The 24,998-nt window shown below is 49.1% G+C and overlaps 1 protein-coding gene across 1 annotated transcript in view; it reads left to right on the top strand.

The window, feature by feature from the left end:
• LMF1 (lipase maturation factor 1) overlaps positions 1–24,998 on the top strand; it is a 184,867-nt gene that overhangs the window by 33,309 nt on the left and 126,560 nt on the right. Inside the window, exon 4 of the mRNA XM_086760184.1 lies at positions 20,055–20,203. Coding sequence (XP_086616310.1) covers positions 20,055–20,203 — 149 coding nt within the window. The remainder of the gene's footprint in view (positions 1–20,054; positions 20,204–24,998) is intronic.

Here is a 24,998-nt window from a genome sequence, read left to right as displayed (position 1 = left end):
TTTTTTTTTTTTTGGCCAGAGAAAAAACCTTGTTCCAAACTCATGCTAGGCAAGGAAAATGCTGCCCACCACCAGAAGGCTGCCACCACTTAGGTTTGAGGTTTAGCGGCGTCTGCCAATGCGCAGGGACGATGCACGGTGTGGGACCGGGTAACGTGAACACGGTGTCCGCTTGTTCGGGGGGTTTAAGGAGGTCAAATGTAATTACCCAGTTGGAGTGTGGCCGGGAAAGGGTGATTAACTCCCCTGCTCCTTCAGAAAAGCCCGTGGGAATTTTAATGACCCCAGTGATAAGATCCTGAGTTCTGTGCGTCGTTCAGAAAAGCGGAGCTCCACGTGCCCGGCCTTGCTGTGACGCTGGGTGTGCTCGGCCCCGGGACCCGCTCGGCGGTGAGGAGGGACGAGGAGGCGCGGCGCAGGTGAGAATGCCGTCTGCAGGGTTACCGTCCGCGTCCTGCAGCACAGACGGGTTTCCCAAAGGTAACCAGGCAGGTACGGCCGCTCTCGCCTTGCTCACGTTGCGGGTTAGCGAGAGGTTGCAGCAGTTGGACTGACTTGAGTGGTTGCTTCTCCCTCTTTTGGTTGTTCCTATTTAATTGCACAAAAGCATGAATTTTCCCTCTGCAAAACTGGAGCAAGGTCTTTCAGCAAGGCTAGCCTCGTACAATAGCCACAAATTGTTCCTGCAAATACTCTACTATGCAATTATTTTTTCCTTTTGCTCTATTTTTAAAAACAAAACTCAGCCAACTGTTTGAAATAGGATTTTGTTAAGCGTTTAGGCAGTTGCAGAGGACATCAGCCTTATGTCCTCACTTCCTTTATGGGTTACTACTGGTTTTTCTGCCTCTGAATAGTACCTCCTGCCAGTTGTCATAAATGGCGAGAGCCGACAGCCCAGGCACGGTCCGTCTTCTTGGTTTTACCTGTTAGAAAGCAGTCGGTTCCAGTGAGTGTGTCTTGCAGGCCAGAAGACCAACATAAAAGCATAATGGACCTCAAAAGCGGGAGATAGATAGTAAAGTTTTTTCTGATTTTTAGTGAGAAAGACAAGTTGGGGAGAATCCAGTGAAAACAATGGATTAACTCCATGAGAGCGCTGGCTTCAACAGGCTGACGCCTCTCAGCAAGGCGCTATTTAAATTCGCTGTGATATCGCCAGGCTTTTGGTGGAAGGAGGATGAGAGATGGGCAGAGTTGTCGTCAAGGCGTGCTTCGATCAAAAGTTCCAGTCTGGCACGGGAGAATGAGTTTTATTTTTATTTTTCTGTTTTTCTGAAGTTAAACCTTGATGTGCAGACTAACCCCTGAATAATAATAATAAACTCAAGGACATCTAAGGAACTGCTGCTGCTTTTATTCTTCATTAAGCACATTGTCATTTCTAGTGTGCATCTGATTTATCTGTGTCTGGTTAACCATTCAAATGCCCTTTCCTGACCTGATATATATCACGTAAAGGTTTTATGGCGGTAATTTATAGAGGATGATTACAGCTCTGAATGTGAAGTTTCAGAGCGCCATTCTTCTTGGGGACCATGTGTCTCGTTAGGTGTTCCTGAGGTACACGGTAGAATTACAACTTAAAGGGTTGAGGTCTCGGGACTTAGCATCTCTGGGCAGCAAAAGGAAATTGTGTGTGGAGCTCTGAGGAATTTCGGTGAGAGTATGGGACCTTTTTAAGGAATCTAACTCTGTCAGATTTTCTTCATCCTTCCTTTATTCTGCACTTGATTTGGAGTGTGGAAGTTGGAGTGGAAGTCCATAGATTTTTGGATGTTTGATGAGCAGAAATGCGCTGCAGTTTGGGTCTGGTGAAATGGTCTAGATCTTTTGTCTTTTTTTAATAAGTCATAGGATTTAAAAAGCTCCTTGTCTGGAGAATCGTCAGGAGACCTGCACCGTACCCTGGATGTGTCTGTGCAAAATCCCCGCTGCTCAAATGCAGATGTGGAGGGAGCAGAAGCAGCACTGCAGCGGGAATGGCAGTTTGGAAGGAGGAAGACCACTTTAGCATTCCTGCCCATGTGTACCTGGTACTAACTTTTTTTGGCCAGGCATTAAAAACTAGTGTTAATCCATTGACTTGATCGATAAAATAAAGGGCCAGTTTCAGGACGTGTGTCCTAGCATGCTCTCATCTATCCTTATTGTCTCTCTTCCCTTGCAGGAGGAGGAGTGATGTGGATTTTATTTTTTTTCCTTCTTTTGTCTTTTTAAGAGCATTTATTTGACTGTTCAATGCCGCTGAGGGCTAAGGAGATTAATGTATTGATGCTGGCAGAGTCGCTTTTTGAAGCCTGCGTGTTTCTTCACAAGTCTGTATTTTGAAGTTTATTGCATTTTCAGTGCTCACTCCCCGTATAAAGACTGGTGGACGTAGCGGCGTTGGGTAATGGAGTGAGAGCCAGAGGTCAGGTTTGATCTTCCCCGAAGAGCTGAACTTCTTGATCTCCCCGGCGCAGGGAACGAGCTGTCACTTTTCACTGTCTCTGCAGAAATTGATGCAAAAGTGAGTGACCACGTGAATGGGGGAGTCTATGGATTTCTTCTTAAAGTTCCTTTGTCCAGAAGTGTCATTTCCTTGAAATGGAGATTATTCATGGGAGTGCACTGGTTTGAACAGATTTCTGGATCAGAAAAATGAAATCAGCTTTTTTGAAATTGTTGAAACTCTTTTTGTCTTGCCATCTTTAATTAGAAAAAAAAATCTCATAGTTCAGAGAGATTCAGTGCATAGAAATTTACACATCAGTTGCACAAACTAATGCAACTTTTTGTTATAATAATTGTGTGTGAAAAAGCGGAACTGTGCGGCACCTCGAAGTTGAATTAAGACCAAATCTGTAGATCAGCAACCAGAAATACTGCGTTTCGTTGCCTCTCCCTGCATTTAAATGTTAAAAACTGGGGCTGATTTGTGTGAAGAAAATGATTAATGACTTAGCATGATTTAAAACCTCTATCTTTGTAAACTTAATGGGATTTGACTGCGTTCTTGAGCATCACCTGAACTTCATATTTCGGTTAAAATAATTCCAAGAGTGAATGTGCAAAATGTGAAACAAAAGAGAGAGCGTGCGGAAAAAAGCGAGTGCTGTGCTGTTGAATTGTGTCGAGTGGTGTTTCAGAGATCGAGGAGCTTGCGCCTTGGAGCTGCCAGTTCTCTTGCGATCCCCAAAGCATGTTGTTCCATTGTAAGGAATTTCCTGCGACAGCTGGGAGCTGAAATATCTTGTCTGTTCTTGTGATTTGTGGCATCTTTGCACAGAAGTCAAAGCTGATGCATCTGCTTCCTCCTGAGCCCTGTGGGCTTCAGGGGGCTGGCGAGCGGGACACCCTTATTTTCTAAAATACCAGAGGAGCACTTGAGGATTACAGCTTTATGTGATCAGTTTTGGTTTAAGGAGAATGCTACCTAGCCAAATACTTCTGACCGCCTCCTCATTCCATCCACCATGTTCCCTTAAACTCTTAAAAAATTTGGTTCATTTATTTATTTTTAGTCTAGTGAAATGATTTTCTCATGGGTTTCTCTTCCGTTTCTAAACGGGGTGAAACCGCAGTGTTAAGCCATCCTCTTCCCAGTCATATATAGGAAGTGAGCGTGAGCCAAGGTACATATTTTATGTTAGTCAAAAAAGATAAGTGTCAGGATTTCAAAGTAAATTCCACCCTGCAATTTCCAGCGCCGAAATCTCTGCTGTACCTCGGCTCTTGTGCCTTGGTTCAGAACAGTTGGCGCTTTTATTGCAACTCTCTTGTATTTTCATGTTCATTTGTATGGGAGGGGGTGCCTACATGCATGCCAAAATTATCTGTTTGAGCCATAATCCTTCTAGGAAAACCCTTGAATGGCAGGAAAACGGCAGGTAGCAAAGCTGGAGACGGTGCCGGCCCGTGAGCCGCTGGAGTGCCAGACCGGAGAGGAAGAGGAAGGCGTGTGATGCCGTGCTTTATCATCTCGGGAAGAATAAAAGTGGCTACACTCCTCACTCAGCAGAAGGTTTAACACCTGAAGGAGGTGGTCCGTCCCCACGGGTACGTGCCTGTTGCAGGGAGGGGGCAGGCTGTGTTATCTGTGAGCCCGGGCCGTGGTCCCGCTTGCCTAGTGCGCATCAACCCCATCTTCCGCGCCATTTCTCTTGGCGTCAGATGGGGATAAGGCTTTTCCCAAGGTGCTTCCAGACCTTTATGTTAAGCTGCAACGTAAGAGTGAGAGGTTGCTACTCGGTTAAGGCACAGAGCCTAGAGCAACGGTGTTTTAGTAGTAGGATTTTGATTTCTATCCTTTGCTTTCAGGCTATTAGGTGATTAAACCGCCATTAAACCAGGACTAAACAGCTCCAGGTTTTAGTGGAGCTGGTAGCTGAGATATAGAGGTTTATGAGGTTACTTCTTGGTTTCCCATTTATTACGAACACTTATCAGGGAGGAGACATGGGATAATTTTCTGTTGTGTTTCATATTTGTCTGAGCCAAGCTGGGTCATGTCCAATTCAGCGATGAACCTCAAACTCGGCTGGAAGACCTGCGGGATGGAGCCCTCCGCTTCTGCGAGTGGGAAGGAGAAGGAATCCCGAGCGGCAGGCTGTGGTTTGAGCCCTGCGGACTGAGCCTCTCGACAAGGATTGCTCAACCTCCCTGGAGCTGGCTCGGGGCTGGCCGCCTTGCTGCGTGGGCAGGCTGGGCTCCGACCCGCCTGCCGAAACCCAGCAGGGCTGGCTTCCAGGGGCGGGTGGGAAACAGCAAAGTCAGGAATAGGTCCTGCCCGGTCTGCTGTCACCACCCAGCTGCCTGCTTTCTGCACATACAGACTTTTTTTCTTCTGCAGAGGCGTTTTTGGGGCTAGCGCGGGATGACTGCGCTTGCGCTCAGTGGAGATCTGCCTGGAAGCTGAGCGGTGGCACCGAGGGGAAAAGTCATCCTGCAATCCTCCAAAAATAGGGTGGTACTTCGGTGTGGGAGGGGTGAAAGGGGAGAGCAAAGGTGATCCCCAAAAAACGGTGGCGGGGGGGAAGCTGTGTTATAAATAAGCCGTGAGCAACCTGGGTGCAGGGTAGGGAGGAGACGTCGGGAAGGCTCCTCTGGGAGAAAGGAGCAGCGGGGAAAGGTGAAGGATGAGGGGTAGAAACCGGTGGGGAAATCGTTCTTCTCCCTTGTTTTGCCTTGCTGAGGTAATGCTGTTATTTTTTGAGCAGAGAGCCGGAGCGCGTGGCAGAGCGCAGTTCCCCGACGTGATGTCTCTGTGCGGCCTCGCAGCTGCAGGGGAAGGCTGTCAGCGACGGCAGTGACGGGCCGCGGTAGCTGCGGGACAGCCGTTCGGTATCGCCAGTTGTCACGGCGGCAAACGCTGCTGGGATTTTTTTTTTTTTTAATACGCAGTTTGGTAAACACAAGGGCCAAATTCCAGGTGTAAATCCAGTTGGATCTGCCCAGCTGTGCTGGATATCTTGCCCAGAGGAAAGCACGGCGCAGAGCTGGCACTCTGGGCTGCTCCCCTCTGCTTGGAGACACCGAAAAATTACCGGGGGGATGCGGAAGGAGGTGCCGAGGAGATTTACAGGGGAATAATGCAGAGCTGTAGCTCTTCCCATTTATTCTGCCCTTTGCTAAGGTTTAAATTGCTACTTTGTCCTCACCGTTTGACCAATGAATATATTATGTTCTCATTTATTTAACTTACTTCTTAATTTGACCTCTTCTGGTTTATTCAGCTTTTGAAACAGATGTGCCTGACAGCTAACGGCCAGGGAGGGGAGGAGGAGAACATTTGAAAATCAAGATTGGATCCTTTAGATTAAACACACTAAATTTGAACTTCAGAAAACGCAGCTATAGGGATTGGTGTTTACGTGGAAATGTGTGTGCCTTCATCCCGCGGCTTCAGCGGGAGGTGCCACTCGGTGCCCTGGGCCCGTCTGGGAGCTGCCCAGGCGATAATGGCGCGGAGCAGCCCTGAATGCTGGCAACCGAGCCGGGGCCGGGAGCGGCCGCAGGGCCCTGACATTGCCCGGCTCTGGGAAGGGCTGGCGCAGAGCGGCATCGCTCCGCGCCGATTTCCACACTCGCGCGTCTCTGCGGGCACGGCGCAGAGATCTTTGTCCTAAAAGGCTCCAGGATTTACAGCTGCGTTGGTTGCCGAGCCCTTGGGAAGGGAGTTGGAGGCCTTTCAGCGCCGAGAGCTGTCTTGCCTGTGTCCTTGCTGCGGTGGGTGAGGTTCACTCTGAAGTGTCGTTTGGGCTTTAAAAGCTACCCCTGGCTACAGGAGCGAACCAGACCTCGGAACAAAGCTAAATCCGCGTCCCTGGGGGTTTCTCGTGGGCTGCTGGGTCTCGTGATCGGTGCCGCAGCTCCTGCGTCGTGATACAGCGCAGAAAAATAAATAGTCATATAAAATCCCTGCTCACGTTCTGCAGTGCGGTGTCAGCCCTGCAGCGTAGCTCAGATGATGATTTCATTTTTTAATTTATTTACTTTTAAAAGAAAGTAGCTTGATGCGTATTTTTCAGTCTCCAGGAGTACGGTGAGCTCCGAGATCTGCGCAGTGGAAATGGTACATAGATAGTTAAGCGGGGGAATTTGGCCAAGACTTTCTGGCACACAGCTTGGACAGTTATAATAATTTATTATAATATTTTCCCATCTGTTTGTTATTATTAAATATGAAGTACTGATGTTGCACAATCTTACCTTTTTGGATTTATGTCCAGAAGAAATGGGTGTACGTTTTTATTGAATGCCTTTTAACTCTAACTTACGGTTACAAACAGCATTTTGAACTTCTCTTTTGTGAGTTTAAAGTAAAATGAAATTAAAAAACCCCTGACACGTGCTGCTCTTTAAGGGTCAGCACTTTCTCTTTGGAAAATTATCCTGTACATGGATGTCTTTCTCAAGTGTTTTATTTCCCTTCTAAACCCTGGATTGCCGGCAGCTTCTTTTCGTGCTCACGTTGTCCGTGAAGGGAAGCGGTCGGTTTTGCAGTTGTGGCTACGCGCGTACGGAAGGTGAAGTAGCCGATGTTTATGCCAGCACTAGGTGTAAAACCACTGTGGCCTAGAAGACTCGACGCGAGTGCCAGAAAATAACTCCGGCCGCTGGTGCCTGCTGCCTCGGACGGGTGCCGCTCCCCGCGGGAGCCGTGGGTGTCCGTACGGCTTTGTCGCACGTGTCACCCTCCGGAGAGCCCCCCGTGATGGAAATGGCCAACAAGCGTCTCCAGAAATTCCAGCTAATTGCTAAAAACTCCCCTCTCTGCAGATGCATTGGTTGAAAGAGGATCTGGGCTCTTCTTTTTGAAATGAAGCGCTTCATCCCTTGCGGCCCGGAGGCCTGCTATGCTCTGTTCTTTTTATTTCCACGTTTCTAGATACTTTTATAAATACTTTATCTTTGTTATCTCTACTTGCCCTCCTTTGTGATCTTTCGGAGTGGGACATTGTGTCATGCTGAAAAGCTATTGATCTCTTTTAAATGCTTTTCTAGACCAACTGGGCAATGCTACGTTTGTTAGAGAAAAGTGATTTTTTTTTTTTTTTGTATAAAAGCTCACTGCACATGGTAACATTTAAAAATTGGCTATTTTATAGAGTAATTGTTTTAACAAATAACGCAGCTATTTTAGAATTGCTTTTGATTCCTTTACCATGTTTCAAATGATTTTTAAATAAAACTTTTTTTTTTTTTTTCTCCCTTCCATCCAGGGCTTTATTGGTGCGAGCGCACGGCGGCCTCGGGTGTATGATAAATCACGGCCGTAAGCGGTGCTGGTGTTCGGGCTGCCTTCACACGTGTTTCCAGTTACTGCGTTTCAGCCCCCAACTTTACTGACAAGTTTCCCATTAATGATTGAAAGTTTGCATCAAAGCCTGGGCGGTTATTGCTATCGATAAAAAGAATGCAGTCTATGAGCAACTGATTTAGAGGGGTTTCCATTCACTTGCCATTTCAGCATTAAAGCGGTTGCAGGATGTTTTCCCCTGCTTCGGGATATTGATCACCCTTTGTATGGAATCTTTGGGGTATTGATACCCTTTGTATGGAAACTTTGGGGTATTGATACCCTTTGTATGGAAACTTTGGGGTATTGATCACCATTTGTATGGAAACTTTGGGGTATTGATCACCATTTGTATGGAAGCTCCCTGAGCAGTACCTGCTATTTTGCATTTCCAGGCTGGCTTTACGCTGCCGATGCCTAACGAACTACACACTCCCTTGCTGGAGAACTCTTTGTTCTGGGGCACAGGCGTTTTCAGCCTGAATTAATAACACTGGAGCGAGGACAGAAAAGCCGGTGATTAATTCATATGGTTTGTTTTATGCACTGAAGTCATTTGGATTTCTTACAGCGTGTGTACAAGGCTTGTGGTGTTGGGACACATGTGAGTAGCTGTTTAATATCAGTTGTCACTATCCTGTGTGATTTTGTTTAATGTGGTTGATTTCAGTGGTTTATAGAAAAACATAAAAAGCTGCTCCTTCAAATTAGAAGCAAAAATTCTAATTATATGCTACAGAATCTACTCAGAAGTGAGTCTGATGTCACACGTGTGGGAGACCCACCACCCAGGTTGCCGGCAGCGTAACCGTGGCTGGCTGCGGCGTGGGGCGAAGGAAAATCTTGCTGTATGCTGTGTTGTGTTATCATCAAACCACTGAATCCTTCCAACTGGCAAGTTCTCAGCAGGACATGGGGAATGGTAGTATTTGTGGGAAAACACCCTTCTTTTCTTCTCCCCTCCTTTCTTTATGAGGAAGGCTTCACGGCATTTGCGGCTGGGCTGGAGAAGGGGCATCGTTCTGGAGCTGCTCTGGGTTGATGCTTGCTGGGATGCCCAGCCCTGTGTCTTTCATCAGCAAACCGTGGTGCAGGATCCGTCAGAGGGCAGGGGAGTTATTTTGTTGGGGTGACCTGAAGCACGACTGTAACCAGAGGTTGCACGAGCATCAGGACGTCTTTGCTGATAAACAGGCCGTGCGAACCCTTAGCTCAGCGCCGCTGGGTCTTCGCGCCTCGCTGGGTGGCTGTGTCAGCCGTGGTCACCTGGGCTTCTCATCGGCCGGGCTTTGTGCTGCTGTATCCTTAGGAATCCGTACTGAATATCCGTGGTCACAAATGGCACCAGCACCCACCTGGACAAAACTGGGGGGACTCTGGGGTCAGGCAGCGGCTCTCGGGTCACGTTTGCCTGTCCGTACTCCTGCATCCCAGGAGCATCCCTCACCCCGCCGAGCACCCTGGGGCAGCAGAGCCCTTTGCCACGTCCCCCGCTTTCCCCGTGGCTGTCCCCGGCCCCAAAGCACGCAGTTTGGCCGCGTCTCCTCTCCGGCCTCGCAGCCCGGCTGCTGTTACTGAGGTTTCCTTAGTTTTACAGAGTGGATTTCAGAATTTCTTTTAGAACCATCATAAACAGTTAAAACAACTAAACTGCAGCTGTCAAAATAAATAACCCTGCTTTGTGTTGCTTTATCTTTTTTGTGTTCTTACTTCTCTGACACTTGCTTATTCCTAAAAATGGCATCCACAGTGATCCTCACAGCTGCTGGTTCGGATTCATAAGGGTGTCTGTCTCCAGCTCTCTTGCCGGCGTCTGAGATTTTGAGGTTGAACAAGTAATATCTATCCGTGTGGCGAGGAGACGCAGTGCGTGGCGTGTTAACAAGAGCAGCGCTTAATGAATGCCACATCTGGCTGTTTCTCAGCATATTATAAGTATTTAGTCCTGTTATTTTGTAGGTCGTAAGCTGAGCTTCCGTATCCTCGTGCTTGACATGAGTGGAAGCTGCTCTGGATAACTCCGCATTTCGTAGAGGGAATAAAATAGTAGGACAGGCTGAGAAAAGAGCTTAAAGGAATGACCTGGGATCTTAAGACTCTTGCAATTATTTCTCTCTGCTCTCAGTGTATCCTGGTGAAGGCTGATGAGTAGTTTGATCATGGCGGGGAATTTCTGTGGTAGAGGGAAGAGAAAAGGCAATAGTTGGGGCTGCTTACGGCTCTGAAATCCATAACGAACTGGCTTTAAAGGTGTCCAGAGGACGCTCTTGGCTCCTTTTTGAAATGAGTGATGATGGGAAGAACACCAGCTTCTGCACTGGGTGGGCTTCGTTTCTGCTGCTTTGGGAAGTTCTCCTTTGTACGTGGCAGCAGGTTGGCCGGGGCAGCTCCTTGCGTTGGAGATTTGATGTTTTCTGCAGGCTGATTGAGGTCCGAACGGGTGCTTACAGATCTGTTCGCTGTTGCTGAAAATAATTATGTAGAAGTATTTCTGATTTCTTTTCTTGTTTATAATTTCCAATGTGTGAGGTGTTAGTTCAGTTGTTCACGCACTGAATGCAGTGATTGCCCATCCAGACCATCTCTTTTTGTATCAACAGGGAGATTTTGGGACTGGGAAGACTTGGTGCATCGTTCAGGTCTCTGACCATCACCATCTCTGCCTGTTTGTGTTTGCTCATCTTTGTAGGGAAAGACAGACTTCCTAACGCAGCTGACTTTTTAGCATTCGTCCCGTAATTGCCAAAAAGCTGCTGCTTTGTCCTACATCTCCACCCGATCTTTTTAAAATCAGATGGGTTTTGAAAGCAGCTTTTTGATTTCCTAAGATCCGTGTTTGCTCTTCCTGCCTCCTGCTCCCCCTCTCTCCCTTTGTTCTTGGAGGTTAAAGCTGTGGGTGTTGAGGTCCCGTTAGTCATTTTGGCCACTTCTGAGCTCATCGTGTTGGAAAGTGCCTGGAGGAAACCGTTCCTGAATTACAGCAGAGTTACACCGCTGAGCTCTGCTAGAATTAGCTGACTTTAATTGAGTGATGGAGGTGAATGGAGAGTCTTGTTTACTTCTGCTGGGTTGCAGGGGATGTCCTGAAGGACAAAGCAATATCAGTTTTCTTATCTAACTGTAATCCTGAAAAGTAACCTTCACTTGGGACAGAGCAAACACCCTTTGAGAAACAGAACATTCATATTTTAGATACTGCAGTGGTTTCTCCTGCTGTCTGGTATAAATAGTGTCCTGCTCTTTGTTTGTTTGTTTTTGTTTTTGTTAAGGTTTGGAGTATAAAAGATGGTGCAGGAATGTAACTGAAAGCTCCACGTGTGGGTTAAAGTAGTTTCTGGAGTTTGCCACCACTGAAGGAAATGGGCCCTGCGCTCCTCTCCCTCCTGATGGCCGTGGGCTGGAGCACTGCTGCCGTTCCCGTGGATGAGCGTGGTCGGTGGGATCCGGGCTGTGCAAACACCAGCTCTCCCCAGGCTCCCCTTCCACTCCTGGTTCACGGGGCTGATGATGCCTCCTGGGTGTTTGGAGTGCGTGTTCTGTAGGCATCTGATGACGGGTTGGTTGTGTGTAACTGCGTGTGGATGAGCGTTTGTCATGCTGAGTGGTGGGACCACGACCATGGCTGGTGTTTCTGGCTGGTTTCTGGTAAGAAAAGCCCCTTGGAAACCACTGTCACGTGCCTGCTAGCTACTACGCAAAGTTGTCCTCTCCTCTGGGACTCCTTGTTACTGCCAGGACCTGTCTTTCCTCTCCAGCACCAGGACAGCCTTTCATGTTCAACCTAAAAGTTGGCCATAACCTGCTCATGGTCTTCTCTCATCTCACTGTTAAGCTGGCACCTTTGTCATTGCTCCTGTGACCCCGTGGCCATTGGGGCGTTGGATGGGTGTATCTGCCTTGAGGTTGGTGACCGGTGCAGCCTTTTTTCCCTGCTCCGTGTACAAGCTGTGCTTTAAGGGTACTGCTTTCAGGAAAAAAATAGGGGGGCAGAGAAAATTTTAAATGAGAGGTCCACTTCGAACTGATGGGGAAGGTGGATGGAGTCGTCCCTCGGTGGGTATTTGTCATCTGCTGTCAATGTTGATGCTAAAACCTGTGCTTGCGTGCGGCTAAAATGTGATCTCCCAAGGGCGATGGGAATCTCACATGGTTCAGCAGGAAAAACTTGTCTAATGTGCTCTTTATTTCAAGACTGACTTTGTGTCTGCTAGCAAAAGAACTTGCCAGGTGCCTTCATGGTATTGGTTTTAATTTGTTCTTGCTTGAAGTGTGCAAGTGGGGAATGATAGCTCTGAAATGGTGAGGAAAGCGGGCTGGTTGAGCGGTTGGGCTCAGCGTTGCCATGCTAACCGTGTTAGCAGCTGCTAATGGTTTCTTAAGCTGCCAAAGCAGCCTGGAGATAGATTTAACACCCAACAGACACCTGTTTTTTGCAATTTAGCTCCGCAGGCACATGGCACAGTACTGCAGGGGTCCTGGCCATAAAGAACAGATAAAATGTGTTCAACAGGTTGCTTGAAAAGATGGAAATTGCTGACTTTCTACTTCATATTAGGGCTTTCTTGGTGGAGAGGAAGGAGGAAAATAACCTGAAGAGATGAGCGCTAAAGGGATTTTTTGGTATTTCAAACTCAGCTACGCCTTCCAAAGCCCTTGGTGTCTTTCCATACGTCAGAGGACCCTCATGTCCTTGGTTGCAGTGTCCTCCCAAGGTTCAGAGTGCTCTGCAGGTGGAAATAAGATGCTGGTTCTCCCAGATGCTTGGAGACTCCTGTTCCATCTCTGAAAGCAAGGCCAGGTTGCAAGGTGACCTTCCCAGAGCTTTTAGCCCCAAGATGGTGTCAGACTTCCCACTTCCTGATCCCAGCGTGACCTTAAGTTTCCTGACTGAACGTTTCTGCTCTTTCCTACTGGTTTTCTCCCTGCCTCTTCTCTTGGCACGGGTCTCGTGGCTGTTGGCCATGGGAAGACTTTGGGGGATGGCTTGAGATGTTGGGAAGTCCAGTGAGTAAGCAGCAGCTGCTGTGGCTGCACAGCTCCCAAGACCACGCACGTCTCGCTGATGAGCAGCAGTGCTTGGAAGTTCTCCTTGTCTTGATGGCCGTGCTTGAGAGATACTGGTGCCTGTGAGTTCATACGAACACGGGTGAAATTATTTTGTTACTTTAAGACAGAGTAATTAAATACAGTATATACGGATCCCTCAACATGACAGCCGCCCACAGAGCTAAAAACAGGAAATCCATTAACTTCATTATTTAAAAAATAAAATAAAAATCCTCCCAACTGATTCTTCTGTCACTTAAAGTTCTGCATGGAAGGAGGGCTAATTTAGCGCTGCATTAACTCGCTGTTATCACCCTCCTGTTACCTAAGTAGTTTCTAATGACTACCCTGGAGAGCACTTGGAAGCTTTTAAAAGTTTTTATGCTAAATTTTTTTTTTTCTGTGTGGTTTATACTTTGAGAACAAAAGTTATTGATAACATTTTTCCAAATCTTCCAACAACATCAAGAACTGTTCTGTTGACTGCAGAAACGGGAAGTATCACCAGTCTGTTGTCTCTTTGGAAAATAAGAAATTTGAAACGTTTGATGTAGGTGGTCTTTGGGGAGAACGGATCCGGTAGAGTTTGACTGCGGGAAGCTAGGTCAGATCTTGGGCTTGGTGGTGTTTGGGGCAGGAGTAGAGGAGTGGGGCTGTCTCCTCTTGCCGGGGACAAGGGGATTTTGTCCTTCAGTCCTCCAAGCTTTGGATTTCAGAGCTCTGAAAAGAGTTGGGACCCTGTGGGCCAGGCAGCTTGCGAGACACATCTCTTTATTCTGAGATCTGTAAGCTTGAGAAGCAATACCTCATCGTCTTTCCTCATTGCCTTTTCTTGAGAGTTGTGGTGGACCAACTTCTTCCTTTTTTAAGCATCTCTCCTTCTTTCTCTGTCCTGGTTCAGATGTGCTTCTGAGGTCAGCATCTGTCGCACTTGGAATTTTTGGGGGGCTTTTTGGGTGATTCAAAATGAAGCGTTCTGGTTGCTCTGCACTATTTTCAAGTCATCTTCCACCCCGCGATGCTCTTCCCCTGCCGCGGGGCTGGCCGCGGGGGCTGCTTCCCTGGCACTTCTCTTCCACCGAGAGGAAAAGCAGCACGTCTCAACAGGTGTGAGCTGAGACATGTGGAACTCCGGCGTGAAAGCCAAACCCGGTGATAATTTTGCCATGGATTTTAGCGTGACCAGTATTTCATGCTGGAGATAAAGTTATTTGTAGTTGGCTGGCAGGTGCAGTATTTTAACTTGTTAGAGGACGTGTTGGCAAGACAGTTCAAAAAGATGCAACTCTTTTTAAGATATTAGGAGCTTTGCTTTCCTTTGGGGGAAAATGTTGCTATGAAAGTTGTAGTGATTTACAGAGTATTTTGGTTTTTCTAAAAAAGAAGTAAGGAAAAGAATTAAACATTTATTTTCCTTGGTTTGGTGGAGGGGGTTTGAGATTTCTCTTTTGCAGCTAGAAACTAGATTAGACCTCACTGTCCCCTTTCACAGCAGTATGTGCTTACTGAAGAAGTGCTGATACATCGGAATGGTTCTGTGCATTGTCTGATTTGGTCTGTGTTTCTGCGAGTGGAAGATGGGGACAGGTGACAGCTGAAGGAGAAGAGGGGACCCTGGCGAGAAAGGTGACAGGGCTGAGCGGTGGGTGTGGAAGCGAAGAGCAGCCCGGTGCCCGCGGGAACGCCCCGGCAGGTAAACGCCGAATTACTCGGCAGGTTGCTCGCTGCCGGACGCGGGTCCGTTTGCGCCGGTGGAGGTTGCGATGAGCGTTTACCACCTGAAGTCCTCGCTCAGAATAGCCCGCAGTCATCGGCGTAACCCGTAGCGTTTTCAACAGGTGTTTTAAGGCTGTAGCTGACATCATATCGCACTAAATTCAGGGAGGCAGGGCGGAGAGGCTTGGCAGCGGTTAATCTCGTGGCAGCGAGTCGGTCCGTGTTGGGTATCTCCCTTGCTTGGGCTGCCGGGGCGTCTGACACCCAATATTCGTAGGGAGACAGCTGCGCCGGCCGCTCCCGGCTCTGCGCGGGCTGCGGAGCGCGAGCTGGACAACGCCTGTGCGTTGTGAAGCGTTTGTCTGTGTCCTGCAAATGTGCTCTCTGTAAATTTTCTGCGTGGGTATGTATATACAAAGAGCGATGGTTTGCTGTTTCACCTTATCCTGTATTTTAGGAAGAAAAGGGGAATTAATAAAAATAATTGATCTGAGCTGTCTATACCATCACTTGATAGGGTTTTTGGTTTTGCCCAGATGATTTTTTTTTTCTCAGAAAAATAAATTAATTGAAAATAAGAAACTTCATTACCTTTGACCCTGGCTGTTTGTATTGAGCTCTGAAGGCTTTTTGCCCTTCCCGGCCTCGTTGCCTTCCCCCTGACCGTCCGTGGAAACAGAAAACTGGTTTGGGGTGCGGGACGGTGAAGGTGCGGCGGGCAGGGCTGGCTGGGAAGGGTTTGCACTGGTTTTCCTCTGCAGCCCAGGACAAGCTGCAGTAACTTGGCTGCTTTCTTCATCAGGTGTTTGGTGGTAAATAATAGAGATGAAGACTGGAAACCATAATGATTATAATGCTGCACAATCTGTGTCCCGTTAGAAACAGGACTCTCTATTGGGAGCCATCACGGGGCTGCTTTGGACTTTTCTGGAGGTCGTTCATAACAAATTGACTTTTTTTTGTGTGTGTGTTAAACACCAGTAATGTTTTCTGCAGCGCATCGGATGTTCCTGCCAACGCGTCCAGCCTCTGCCGAAGGGTTTGGTGAGACCGCGCCGTGCCGGCTCTCGCAGTCCCTCTTTCAAGCGGCAAATGACTCGTGACTCTAGAGATCGCTTGATGTTGAGCTGAATTTCCTAGCTGAAAATTTAAACTGTTGGAGGGTTTATGTCATCTTGAAGAAGAAAAACATTTGAAAGCCCTAAAAGGAATATGGAAAAGCTTTATTGGTTTTGTTTTCTCTTCCCCCTGGCACATCCTCCTTGCTCCTCCTCCTCCCCTGCCCCAGCAGAGACCTCTAGAAAATACCAAGCTACGGATTTTGCCGCATCAAGTTTGGAGCATGTAACAAACATTTGAAAAACGTGTGGGGCAAGTGCAGCCGCCATTGGCAGTTTATTTTATTTCCATTCCCCCCCCCCCCCCCAGAAAAAAAAAACCAACCCTGTGGCTCCCTCTCCGGCTGCACGGGAGATAACAATGGGGCGCTTTGTGCCGCTCTGCAGCTGCTGAAATTTGACTAGATCCAACTGAGGAAAACAGGAGCAGGTGGGTCAACAACGTGACCCTTTCGTTCCCAGCAGTATCAGTGTGCGCAGGGGCCGGAGGGACCGGGGCGGAGGTGAGCCCCGAGGTTTCGCCCAGGCGATGGGGACGCGTTGGTTGGTGCTGTAAGGATGGGAGCTGCCTTTCTGAGATAACCCCCGTGCCTCTAAATGCCTTGGGGTTTGCTGCTGTTTATAAAATGGGTTTCACTCCAAAAATGCTGGGATTGGGAAATGTTGCTGTAGGTGATAAACTGGCATCGCTGCAGACCAGAGATCTTTGCTCCATTACTGGTGCTTTGGTTCCCATCTCGTCACTGGTTTCTGGGTTTGTGCGATGCTCCATGGCCGCTGCGCGGATGCCCCTGAAGCCACCCTCCCATCCCACAGCCCCAGAGTGGGGGATCGTTTGATTCCTCCCAGGTCTCAGAGATTACTTCCTTCATGTCCATGTTTTTGTGATGCTAGAACTGCCCTAAAAAACGTTGGGAGTGGGAATTTCTTCAGCTTGGAGGAGGGTTCTGTACGTGGTTCCTGGTTCGTTTGGTGAAGATGGAAATATGGCTGTGCTGGGCTCCTTTGCCTGGCACTGCCACCAGTCCCCCTGGCAGCAGGAACCACATCTCATCCACTCGGTAGCAAGAGGAGGAGGATAAGGAGAGGGAGAGAAATACTGTTATGACTTAGCTGCATGGGTCAGCATGGTCTTCCCTGCCAAGGTGTGCTGACTTGGTTGATTCTGTGTAGGTGTCACAGTGCGGTTGGGCTTTGTGAGCCTCAGAAGCGGTGTTAAAAGGTGGCAATGCTCAAACTTCAGCCGTGTCCAGCAGACACATGGTTACAGCCTCCAACCTGGCTAAGATTGCAAGGGATTTTGGGTCTGGGGCTTTTAGGGGGTAGATGTGAACAACTGTTTGCAAGTCGGGTTGGAAACGCAAGGTTTCTGTTGATGGATCTTGTAATCTTGCTTTCTAATATCAACTTACAGTACAGCAAACGTGAGGTGGAATGGAGCTCCCCCCTTTTATGTGGTACTGTGGACGCAGTTGTGGTGTTCGACAGCGTGTTCACGTCCCTGAAAGTCTTAATGATTTAACTGTAATTGTTAGTAGAAAACATGAAGCACGTAGCATCTGAGATAATCCTGCCATCACAAACACTTGCATTGCTTGTGGAGTAGCCTCGAGCGGGACTTTGCGTGTGCTGGAGCCTGTAAGAGGACCAGCACGGTAGAGTCAGGACGAGCCCACGTGAGTGGGGAAGGGGAAGGTGGTGACAGCAGTGGGTCAGGAGCAGGAGGGCTGCTGTGGCGAAGGGTCCAGGGCGAGGAGCTGCTTGGGGTGGAAGGAAGATGGATGGAGGCTGGAGACGGAGCTGAGGGCAGGCTGTGGGACTGTTTGGGTGATGTGTGCTATCGTGGAAAGTTGATCTGCGTGACCACGTTACCAGCTGTGGAGACTCAGTCTGTCAGGAAGAGGGTTGTTAATAAATCAGAGGCTCTCCGTGCCTGTCTGCGTCTTAAACTCATTTTTTGGGAGGAACTTGCCGTGATCTGATACGCAGGTCCGTAGCAGAGTACAGCGCAGCGCTTCGTCTGCGCTACCAGACCTGCCGTTGCCGTCGGCGGGTGCAGAGCAGCTGGACCTGGTCGGGATTTAGCCGCAAGCCGAGGAGGTTTAGACGGAGACTTCAGAAACGGTGCTGTGACCATCGTTTGTCCTTGGCTGCACTTGCAGTTAAACCCTGCTCGGTGCCGGCTTAGCTGCGCCCGCTGCCAGCCCCCGTTGTCAGCAGCGGGTAATTTAAGAGGCTTCTCCCAACAGCTGGCAGCGCTGCTTGCCCCCGTCCTCCCCTCCCGCCGCGGCCTGAGCTGGCGCGCTTCACGTCGGATTATGCCACTGTTGGACCCGCAGCCGGGTGGTGGTGGTGCCAGGATTCAAAGTTGTCGCTTCGGAACAAGAAGCACAGGTGCAGGCTGAACTTGTGAGCCTCGGAGGCCAGCGGATACCGGGAAGGGCTTTGGCTTCGCTCCGGATGCGCGTTCGTAGAACACATTTAACGCACAACATGTGTCACACGGGGTCGCGCAATGGTGCAAACACCTCCCTAGGAGCTTGGTTTAAAAATAAAATAAAAAATTAAAATAAAAATACCGCTGTGTCCTGCTCGGTGAGGGACAATGCTGCCCTGCAGAGGGGAATGCGTGCGCAGGGATTTAAAGGCGTTTGGGAGATGCAGAGGCGTTCGCCTTCCTGCTCAGCATCCGATATGTCTGCGGGGGAACGCAGCGATTAACGCGAAAATGCCGATAACGGGAATTCTTGTGCGGGCAGAAGCCAAGGCGATACGGTGCCAGTCCGGAGCCGGTTAGAGCCGTAACCGCTGCTTGCGGCTGGCGTAGTGACAATTGGCCGCTCGGGTTTTGTGTCAGCCGTGGCTTCCCTGCCGCAGCTGCTTTTGTAACGATGTTCTTGCAGTTGGGGTGTCTGTTCTAGAAACCACGGGATGGATGGAGCGAGAATGGGGTTTTTTTTTTAATAGCTGTTCGATGCAGAATAATCTTTTTGAGGAAAAAAATTACCTTTTGATTTAAGGGACCTTGTGCGTAATGGGAAAAAAAAAAGGGGATTGCGTGACTGCTACTTCAGATATTTTGAGGCAAATTCAATGTAGTTTTTGCTTATGTGACAACATCAAATCGTGAGTTTTAAAAATCTTGACCTGGTGAGCAATCAGGTGTCTCAGACCGGAGCTGGAAGAAGTTCCTGCCTTTGGTTGGTGTTTCCCTGCCTGTCCGGGCTGCGGGAAGGTGGGTGTTACCGACCAAACTGCGTCGCTGCTGATGGAAAACCAGTAACGTGTCCGGGGGACTCTTGGGAAGGAACATGGCTACGAGTGACCCACGGGCACGGTCTGGTTTGCTTTACGTAGACGGGAATACCAGCATCTCGGATGGCTCCAACGAGGCTGCCGAGTTTCTAGGAATTGTCCTTGCTAGAGTGCATTTTTTTATTTTTTTTTTTCCAAAATGGTTTCAAAGTGCAGTTGTATCACATGGAAATATTTGAAAATAAGTGTACGTAACTAGAGGAAGGATAAAGTTGTGAGTAATTTAGTGTTGGCATCAGTATATTGTTATGTAAAACCATAGCGGAGGTTGGGCTTTACCTGTCAAAACGGAACTGCTGCGTTCTGGCTCTTCCAGAATCATCGTTTCAATATTTATACTCCATGCTGTGCTGGAACAAAAAAATGCAAACCGCAGTTTTCCATGAGCTAGGTCGTAGCCTGCCTTCCCCAAAGCGTGCGATATTGCAGGGAGCAGGCTCTCTGCGTGGCTGCGGGGCTGGGCTTTGCTCTCAGCTCTGCTGGCGTGCAATCCAGAGGAGTTTTCCCAAATCCAGCAGTGTGCAAAACTGGCTTGATGGGCCGTTTGGACTTTTTTCATGATTATTTTTCTTTGTGATTAAAGAGTCAAAGCTTCTGGTTGCACGTTAACGTTGACGATGTGTAAGACTTGATGTGATTTTGATCGTTGTCTTTTGAGGACAGAGTGCCCCGTTTTGGTACAAATCCGGTAAAGCCGGTGCGACTGCGGGTGATGGCTTGGTCAGTCCGTGATTGCTTCATAAAAGTTCATATTTTTTCTCTTACTTCCCACTGCAGAAAATAACTATGTGAACAGCAAAGGTGTTGGTGCGCGCTCTCGGAGAGGAACAGCACAACCCAGTGCACCAAATGTAGATGCCCATCGTTCACGCTGTGGCTTAAAGCATCCGAATTCCCGGTGTGTGCGATGTCTGTTAGGCAGAGTTGGTATCCAAGTTAAATTTAAAAACATTAGTTGGTTTTGTTTTGTTTTTTTTTTTTCTCCCCTCCTTCCTGGATATTTAAAATTTATGAAAGGATAACTTCTAGGACTTGTACAATAACTATTTTCTTTTTCCTTTCTCATGTTGGCACAGGGTGGGAGTCGCAGCTCCTGGAAACGGGGTTCCTGGGGATATTCCTCTGCCCGCTCTGGACCCTCTCCCGCCTGCCCCAGCACACCCCTCCTTCCCGCATCGTCATCTGGGGCTTTCGCTGGCTGATTTTCAGGATCATGCTTGGCGCGGTGAGTGTGACGTCACACTTCTGCTTTTTTTTGAGGTGACAGCAAAAGGAGTGTCTCATCCTAGCGGGAAGCCTGCCCCAGGTCCAGCACATTGGAATCCTCTGCTTTAGGAATTTTTCTGGTTACAAGGAAGGAGCGCGTAGCAGGAAATGCTTCGCAGGATCTTTCAACGTTATTGGTGTTTATTTTAAGGAGGACAAACATGGGAGTAAGAATATCTGTGTTGATATGTTGGTGCTGCTCTTGCGATTGGCTCTTGGAAAGGAATAAAAGTGAAGTCTGAGACTCGGGCGCTGTGGCTTTTGATAAGGTTGTTGGGAATCCGGTGGGTAATTCCCAGGAACCAGCAGCTTTCCCCCGAGTTATTTTTCCTTTGTGTGTGCTGTAGTGAAATGTCATTCTCTGCTCCGTGTTGTCAGAGAGAACAATTGCTGCGTTACTGTCCCAGTGCCAGTGGAAATTCCCAAGTAGCTTGTAAAGGAATCCATCAGGAGCTGACAGATCTTTGTTAAAATAAAGGTGTGGCAGGGGCATTACCCTGTCGTGGGTCCACATTTTCAACTTTTCAAAATATCCCAGAACTTTAAGCTAAGGATCATCGCTGTAGGAAGAGACTGCAGACGGATGGGACGTTCCTGTGTCCGTTTGCTCTGAAATCCTCCTCTCACCCCAGCTCTTAAAGCGCTTGAATCTAATCAAGCTCAATAAGCTCTTAGTTATACTCCTGCTCTTATAAAATAAATGAAAGATGCTTTTTTGTGTTAACCTTAGTTTCACCTCTTTTGAAGACAACTTTATTAGTGCAGAGTGTGTTATCGCAGAAGGTACTCTTGGAGAACCTGTGCTGTCCGCTTGTGACATCACAAGGCGGCTTCCCAGCCCACAGCGGGTCAGCCAATTCGGCTTGAAGGAGCAGAAAACTTTGCTTTTTCGTACGTGTCGTGCAAGTGGTACTTCAAAACCCACTCTTGGTTTCGGTGTTAAACTTTTGTGAGAAGGTATCTGCTGTTCTTTGTTTTCCCCTTTCTCCTTTGGACATCGCGTTGAGGTGGTTGAACGGAGGTCACTCAGAGCTGGCTGGAGAAGGTCCCAGTCACACCGACTCTCGAGCTGGCTTGGAGCCGCGCGTCCCCGGGCCGCGGGATGGGTATGGGCAGCTGCTCTCCACCTGACAAAGGGTTTCCACAAGTTTAAAGCAGCGCTTAAGACACCAGCCAGTATTGAGACATGGGTTTTGCAGTAGTTTTCAAGTATTTTAAGCGACTGTTTGGGGAACAGAGCTGAAAGCTGCTAACCTGCCAGAAATATCCATCCACACTTTGTTACAAATTAAATTTCCTGTCCTCTCCTTTAAGCGCAGAGTGATAAGCACTTGACTGCCTGGCCCACGTGGTTTCTGCGTTGTTTTTGAGGGCAGCAAGGGTCTGAGGTGTTACAGGTTTGTGAGCGTGGTAGCGTAGCGCTGGCTGGCCTTTGGTGACAGTCACGGGGACCTGGGTGGGTGTCCCGAGGGGTTCCAGTCCCCCTCTGCGGTGATTCGAGAGGAGCTGAGTGTTCCCTGCCACGCTGGACTGGACCCCGTGAGGTGACCTGTCAATCCTTGGAACTGGTGGAGTCCAGGATATAAGTTGCCCTAAATGCAGGTTAGACTGCGCTTTCACTGCAGACCTGGGAGGGCTTTGGTTGTGGGTGGGGTGTTTGTTTTGTTTTGGGGTGGGGGTTTTTTTGGGTGGTTTTTTTCTTTTTTTTTTTTTTGGGTTTTCAGGGATTTCATTGTGAATGTGTTATTTGGGCCATTTATCACTGATGACGTTTGGTGAAAATGCCAGCGTAGCCCCTTTGTCTGCGATGGATGGATGGAGGCTGACTCCTGTGCTCTCGATGCCCCTCTGCTTCTGAAATGCCGCTTCTCAGTCGCGATGCCAGTCACAGAAAAATCAACAGACCGTGCAGCTGGTTTTCTTAAAAAGTTAAATGATCACCATATTTGTGTTCTGCTTTCCTTTTGCCATGGGAGTCTGATGCTGTGCTTTGCTGTGTTCCTGCCGATTTGTAATATATATTCTGAATTAGGGGACAGGCTGGATATAAAGGAAACCGTGCTCACCGAACATCTTCGTTACTGTTCTCTCTGTGCTGCTTCTCGGTTTTGTCTGAGGAGCAATAACTCTCCCCTTATTTCGGGGAGAGCTCTCGGCAGAAGAGACGCCGCCCCTCGCGTCCCTTGTCTGTCTGGGTTACTGATATGTAAGTAACAGGCACGGGAGAGGAAAACGTGGAAAGGCCATTAAAGGGGGATCTATACCAGCACGTGGAAATCGGTGATTGATGGGATCTTTAATGTTCTGGGGCCCGAACACGTGTACGTTTCCTTCTTGGCTGGGGTAATGACGCTTGCAGGCACCAGGAAGCGAATTTAATGCGTGAAACCGAAGTGTCCTCCTGCAGCGCGGGAGCACCTGCTCCCGGGCCATCTTTGATTTCTTCCCTGATGTGGGCAGGAGCTGGAACAGGCGCACCAACGCGGGCTGGAGGAAGCTTTTCCCAGGGGTGGGATTCACAATGGTTGTATCTTACGCAGGATGAAAGTTTGACTTTCCCGCACGGTTCTGCGGAGACTCTGCTAGCTGGCTGGGGTAGGGCTTTCCTTGTAAAGTGCTGTCCTCCAGGCAGACGTCGTTCCCTCGGGTCAGCCTGGCTTTGCTCACCTCGTGCTGGATGTTAGGTGAGCAGTGCCCCGTGCGGTTTGACGCGCACCTTGGGTGGACAAGCTTCGGTCTCTTGGAATACCATGGCTCCCAGCAACGGCTGTGAGGGAACTTTGCTGTTTTCTGCTAATCCCGCCCCCCAAAATCACATCCGGATCTTGCTTTATTGCGCATGCCTCACCTGAGGGCCGGCTGGGCTTTCTTAGGGGAGACGCAGCAAATGGGAAGGGAAACAATCCCGGCTGCGTGCTCGCGGGAGGGAGGAGCACAGGCAGGCTCTGCCTCTGGGGTTTGATTGGCAGCAAGCGCTGGGCTAATCTCAAATATTGCTGCCTTCGGAAAAGGCCTAATTACGTGATTCAATTGATATGTTTGATGTTCCTCATAATCCGTTAGCGCAGGGTGTAAAGACGGATGCTTCTCAGAACACGCGAAGGCAACAGCATAGCAGTGCCGTGGTGCGAGCGAGCGGCTCGTTAGGAAATCCGTGATGCGAGCAGACGTTTGCGGGGCTGATTTGCCTCAGCAGTGCTGGGGACTTGATGCCTCTGTCGTCTTGCTTGCGACTCTCCATCGCTCCGATTTCTGGACGCTGGGAAGATGCAAGGCGTTGTTTTGCGTTGCCGTGAGAATCAAGAGGTGGGGCAGCAGAGGTGCGCGCTCAGCCCGCGCGGCGCTAACCGAGCGCGGTGACCTGCCGACGGGAGCGGCCCACGCTGTCGGTGAGGTGCTTTGCTCGGCGGCGTTGCCTGGTGGTAACGAGGTGTTTTGACATCTGCAGCTACCCGGGGAGGCATCGGAGCCACGGCGCTGCCCTCTCAGAGCCTCGGCCCTCTCTCAAGCATATATATTTTTCAGCAGACCGAGTTTGTTTCCCAGCTGCTCCATTCCCCGTAGAGCTGTTGCTGGATGCGGTGCGTTTGATGGGTTTGAGGACGGTGGGGCTGTCTGTGTGCTGCTAGCCCAGCTCCCCAGTTTGGGTCGACCTCTTCTCCGAGCTGCGCGCCACAGGCTGGGGATGCTGGAGGGGTCTCGGTTCCTCTCTCCTTACCCAAACTGCAAATTTTTATAATTGCCTGATCCTCAGTAATGGGACTTGTTGGAGAAGTAGCTGTGCTTCCCTGGTTTGGTGGAGCAGCATCTCCCCTGCATCTTGTGGCTTTTCAAAGCCAAATCTCACTGGTGCTGCCTGGGCCAAGCTCTGGGGGAGCTTCTGGTTTAATTACCAGGGCTATGATCACACGCAGCACTAACACCCCCTTCGGCAAATACAACTCCCATTCTTTTATTGCAAAAGACTTGAAAGTAGATGACAACGTTGTAGAGCTCGTGTATTCTGTGGAATCACCTGCTGCAGGCAAAACCCTGCGTGGGGGGAATCCCGATCCCTGCCCCGTTGTGCTGGGGAGTGGCTGTGAGCTGAGGAATTGCCAGCATCACGTTGCTGAAACTTTGCAGTAGCTCTGTGGACCCTGGAAGTGGTTAGTGATTGCGTACGTAAACCGTAAAATGCAGTTTCTGTTTCTTCATTAGTTGCTGTCTAAGAAACATCGCATGCATACTTGCTCAGAAATGTGAGAATTTGATTTTTGTCACCCCCTGTGTGGTGACTATAGTAACGCTGATAAAACTTGGTAACTGAGAAACCACGTGTGAAGGGGCGGACGTGCTGGGACGTGATTTAACTGGGTTTTGGAAAGAACCCTGGACAAGTCTCATCCTCGTGGGATGGCAGTGCTGGGCGTCCGGGGCGACTCCGGATCCCTGTGCTGCGGGGTTTTCCCGCATTGCGTGAGCTTTGACAGCCCCGGCCGGCCTGCGGTGTGATGCTGTGCCATACTGCGGAGCAGCTCAGGCTGCATCTTGGCATACATCGAGCTGCACCTTGGCTTGCAGAGGCTTATGCTTTTGACGGTAGATGTGACTTTGATGTCCTCACTGATTATTCCAAAGAGTTGTCTCTGTTTGCTACACAGTTCCTCCAGTCTCACACCAGAGGAATTTTTTTTGACAAGAGGCAGTTAAATGTCGGGCTGCTCCCTTCCATCAGCCCATCTTTCTGTCAGTGAAGCAGACAGGGTGTGTGA

The sequence above is a fragment of the Chlamydotis macqueenii genome, chromosome 15, assembly GCF_036417535.1.
Source record: "Chlamydotis macqueenii isolate bChlMac1 chromosome 15, bChlMac1.mat, whole genome shotgun sequence".
Classification (NCBI taxonomy): domain Eukaryota; kingdom Metazoa; phylum Chordata; class Aves; order Otidiformes; family Otididae; genus Chlamydotis; species Chlamydotis macqueenii.
This window is presented reverse-complemented; position numbering and strand designations above follow the sequence as displayed.